Raw genomic sequence first — 4,710 nt, 5'->3', positions numbered from 1 at the left:
TGGCTTGGCTGCGGTCCCTGGCTCCAGCCTGTTATGTTCCTTGCTTGACCAGTTAAATGTAGATCTGACACTGGGGACCCACAGACCCCAGCCACGCTTACCTGGGCTCCACCTGCCCACGACCCGCCACACCCAAGCCTCCACGTCCAGTGGATTTGCAAGGGAAAACGAAAGCACAGAGTAACCAGCCCCGTGCAGTTCCTGGCATTGGGTGACTGTTTGGCTAAGAGCTTCCTTGCTCTTTATGTACCCACTGGACACTCCTCCCATGTCCCCCAGCCGCTGGCTGCAGAGCTGGCTCAGGTGGCTGGTCACAAGCTCAGCCCCTGGGCAGACCCTCATCTGCACAGCCAAGGAAAAATCAAAGGAGGCCAGTGGCCTGCTGTCAGCTCTTGGCCACCCCCAAAGTCACCTTTGCTCAACTCCTCAGCTGGCCAGAGCCAGCCCAGAACACCCTCCCCTCAGCTCAGCAGGATCCAGGAACCGGCCTCTATTGGGCAATCATTAATTGGATTTTTGACATTCCTCAGCCCCAGGCTGGAGAAGCATGCTTCCCAGAGGAGCAGAAGCTCAGGACTGGCACTCGGACATGCAGCTGACAGGCAAGGTGATGTTATCGGCCGCTGCCCTGCTCCTGCTGACCGCAGCCTACAGACTGTACAAGTCGAGGCCTGCCCCAGCTCCGCAGCAGGGTGGGAACGCGGAAGCTGAAGCCCAAGAGGAAGCAGAGGGCACGAGACAGCCTGTCACTCAGGGGGCTTCTCCTGGGGCACTGCAGAGGGTGCCGAGACGCCGCCGGAGGGTGAGCAAAGGGGCTGGAGCACCCCTGGACTGCAGCTGGGATAATCTGGGAGGCTCCTGCCTCCTGGCAACAGAGGCCACCTCCAGAGACAAGCCCCGGAGAAAAGGCTCTGGCCAGGAGTCGGGGGAGCAGCGTCCAGACTCTGAGCAGGTGCCTCCTCACTGCTGCAGCCAGGAAGCCGGAACAGCTCTTGGCGGTAAGCCCGGCCCTCCCCACTGCCCCCATTTGGGCTGTGAACCCAAACTCTCCCCCACTGGACTCACAGTGGATGGCAGCTGTGTGGGTGGTGAGCCTGCCCCATGGCAGGGCATTGGATCCCCCAAGCAGCCATTGCCCGGGAAGCTGGGACCTGCCCACCAGCTCTGCACAGCCACTGAGGAGGGCAACGGTAACATGAACGAGAGCTGGGTCTTCACCCGTGTGACGGGGGTCAGCAGGGAAGAGGTGGGGGCTCTCCAGGCTGCCTCAGATGTGGGCCTGTCATTGCATCAGCAGGAGGGGCCCACCAATGCCGCCTACACCTTCTCATCCGTGGCTCGAGTCCGGATGGAAGAGAACTTCATCCAGAAGGTGGAGGGGGTCGGGCCCAGGTTGAAGGGCAAGGTGTATGACTACTACGTGGAATCCACCTCTCAGGCCATCTCCAGGGAAAGGCTGGCCCCCAGGACAGCCCTGGCTGAGGCTCCATCCCCTGGACCACTGCCCAGGCCCATGGGAACAGGGGTAGCCTCCCCAGGTCAACTCAAAGACTCAGAAGGTGGACCTGAAGCAGCTGCCTCCTCCCAGCCTGAGCCATGTCCCTCCATCCGAGGTTTTAGCAGGAAGGACAGCCTCCTGCAGATAGCAGAGAACCCAGAGCTGCAGCTGCAGCTACAGCCTGGTGTCTTCGGTGTCCCCACTCCACCCTGCCCAGACCACGGCAGGGAGCCCCATGTGCAGCTTGTGGCGGGAACCAATTTCTTTCACATCCCACTCACTCCCGCTTCAGACCCAGATGTCCACCTGGATCTGGGCAATTGCCATGAGGTGCTGACCTTGGCCAAGAGGCAGAACCTGGAGGCCCTGAAGGAGGCGGCCTACAAGGTGATGAGCGACAACTACCTTCAGGTGCTGCGCAGCCCCGAGGTCTACGGGTGCCTGAGCGGGGCTGAGCGGGAGCTGATCCTCCAGCGACGCCTCAGGGGCCGTAAGTACCTGGTGGTAGCTGACATGTGCCCCCAGGAGGACTCCGGCTGCCTCTGTTGCTATGACGATGAGAGGGATGTCTGGCACCCGCTGGCCCAGCTGCCCCCCGAGGCTGTGTCCCGGGGCTGTGCCATCTGCAGTCTCTTCAATTATCTCTTCGTGGTGTCCGGCTGCCGCGGGTCCGGGCGCCAGCCCTCCAACCGCGTCTTCTGCTACAACCCGCTGACCGGGATCTGGAGCGAAGTGTGCCCACTGAACCAGGCCCGGCCGCACTGCCGGCTGGTGGCCCTGGACGGGCACCTGTACGCCATCGGGGGTGAGTGTCTGAACACGGTCGAGCGTTATGACCCTCGCCTGGACCGCTGGGCCTTTGCCCCGCCGCTCCCCAATGACACGTTCGCGCTGGCGCACACAGCCACGGCGTGTGCCGATGAGATCTTCGTCACCGGCGGCACCCTGCGGTATCTGCTGCTCCGCTTCTCCGCCCAGGAGCAGCGCTGGTGGGCCGGCCCCACCGGTGGCAGCAAGGACCGCACGGTGGAGATGGTGGCGGTCAACGGTTTTCTCTACCGCTTTGACCTCAACCGCAGCCTGGGCATCGGTGTGTACCGCTGCAGCGCCAGCACCCGGCTCTGGTATGAGTGTGCCACGTACCGGACGCCCTACCCGGACGCCTTCCAGTGCGCCGCGGTGGACAACCTCATCTACTGTGTAGGGCGCCGGCGCACACTCTGCTTCCTGGCCGACTATATCTCGCCCAGGTTTGTGTCCAAGGAGCTGCAGAGCTTCCCCACCCCGCAGGGCACCCTCCTGCCTGCGGTCCTGACCTTGCCCACCCCCGATCTGCCCCACACCAGGGTGTAGCAGCCCCTCTGCTGGGCTCCTCATGCAAAGCTGGGAAGTGGTGAGCACCAGCCTTGCCTGTCGTTCTGTGGGTCATTTCTGGGCCGTCAGGCAGACCCAGAATTTGGCCAACAAGAGGCAAATTCTAATCCTACCTCCTCTGCTGGGTAAGTGGCGGCTGGGGGTGTGGTTCTTAGATGAGTCTTTATCCTCTGAGGGCTGCAGAGCCCACAGTATGAAAAAGAGCTGGGGGCCGGTGTTCCCGGGCAGAAGACATCTGTGTCTGCAGGGAGAATGACCACCACCTCACTCCAACTCGGGATTCTTAGGGGAATTTACTAGACACTCAGAGATATGATCTTATTACAGCCACGGTTCCAAGTGCCAGTTGACTGTCAGCAGCCCCTCAAACTGGTCCCTCTGGAGAGAGGCCAGCCTCTAAGCCACCAGTGCCCTTTCACAAACACTAAGCTACGGGGCCCCACCTCTACAGTTCCCAGAAGCACCTGGGCCACACAGGTGGGAAAGACACAGGGAGGAGACCTGGGCAGGGCCAGGAAGGAACCTGGCCAGAGGGAGAGGTGAGCAGGACAGGTGAAGTCCCATGGGAATTCTCAGTAGCAGAGTAAATGTACCAAAGTCCACTTTGCTTTTCTCATCACGGGGAGGAAGAGAAAATCCATGATAAGAGGTGTTCTTATAGAGTCTACTACGGATGCAACTGAAATCTCAGGAAAGGCTGTGATCCGGGGGCCACCCTCCTCCTCAGCCCTGCTCCTGTTACCTCTCGCTGACCACTGTACCCCTTCCCTGGTCTCAGAATCCTTCCTGGCATCTCAGCCCTCCTGTCTGGAAGCAGGAGCAGCCACTACCAGTCACCAGGGCTGGTGAGAGGTGACAGCCCTCCCTGTGCCATCTGGTCTGCCTCATCAGGCAGGAGAGGACCAGGGAAGGACAGGCCCATGACAGAGCTGAGGAACCAGGAAATGCTAGTGGCACATCCTGAGACTGGACCTGCTATCACATTCGGGTTAGTAAATTCTGGAATGGAGAAGACCCCAAACCTCAGGAAGGTACCTGTTCTTCTGGGAGGGAAAGGAGAGAGACGGGTCCAGTCTATCACCACAGCCCTTGTCCCATCTTTGAGGCAGACGCAGATACAGACAGGAAAGAGTGATGCTCTTGGTCCCAGCCATAAGCCAGGGGACAGGGAGGGACATCATGGCAGGGCCTGACAAGGGAAAAAATAAGAGTCCCTATCTGGAAAATGGGAAGAACAATTCCTGTCCTTGCACACCTTGGGGACAATGGCCTGCAGAGGAAGCTCTTCCCAAGTTGCAGGTGGGGCCAGCCCGAGCGCTGGGCTCAGGCTGTGGGGCTGGTTGGAAGAATCAGGACTGGAACAAAGGATGAGAAGCAGGTTGGTGTGGAGATGAGAGGACAGGATGTTCTGGACCACACAAGGCCACCAAGGCCTGGGAAGATGAGGCAGCTAAGCTTAGCCCTAAGTTGGAGACTGGGAAGGGAAAGTCAGCTGGGACCTGGCTGGTCCCTGGGGAGAATGACCCCCTCTCCCCAGCCAAAGCCACATTCCAGCTCAGTGTCAACACTCAGGCATGAACCGCCAAGGGATTCTTTGGGTGGGGAGGCTGGCTTTGGTGACAAGACTCACAGGAGACATTGGCATTGTGATCTCAGACGGGGGGAAGGGTTCACTTGAGAGGAGATCCCCCCATCTAGGAGCTGGGGCAGGCAGAGCCAGCCCCAGGCCCCAAGGGCAGGCCTCTGGTGAGGACCCAGGCAGAGGACGAGATCACATCCAGACTGGGTAAAGTAAAAGAAAGCTTCCAAGCCTAGGAGGGACAAATGATCACTATGTG

The 4,710-nt window shown here is 60.1% G+C and overlaps 1 protein-coding gene across 1 annotated transcript; it reads left to right on the top strand.

Moving 5' to 3' along the window:
* The first annotated feature begins 547 nt into the window (after positions 1 to 547).
* Positions 548 to 2,851, top strand: KLHDC7A (kelch domain containing 7A). The gene has a single exon (XM_003783852.1). The coding sequence runs from the start codon at positions 548 to 550 to the stop codon at positions 2,849 to 2,851; it is 2,304 nt and encodes a 767-aa protein (XP_003783900.1).
* Positions 2,852 to 4,710: the final 1,859 nt, after the last annotated feature.

Source organism: Otolemur garnettii, unplaced genomic scaffold (genome assembly GCF_000181295.1).
Source record: "Otolemur garnettii isolate 467f Iridium unplaced genomic scaffold, OtoGar3 scaffold00009, whole genome shotgun sequence".
NCBI classification, from domain to species: domain Eukaryota; kingdom Metazoa; phylum Chordata; class Mammalia; order Primates; family Galagidae; genus Otolemur; species Otolemur garnettii.
This window is presented reverse-complemented; position numbering and strand designations above follow the sequence as displayed.

Coding starts and splice junctions, on each gene's coding strand:
- KLHDC7A (XM_003783852.1), top strand. CDS start 548: ATGCTTCCCAGAGGAGCAGAAGCTCAGGACTGGCACTCGGACATGCAG.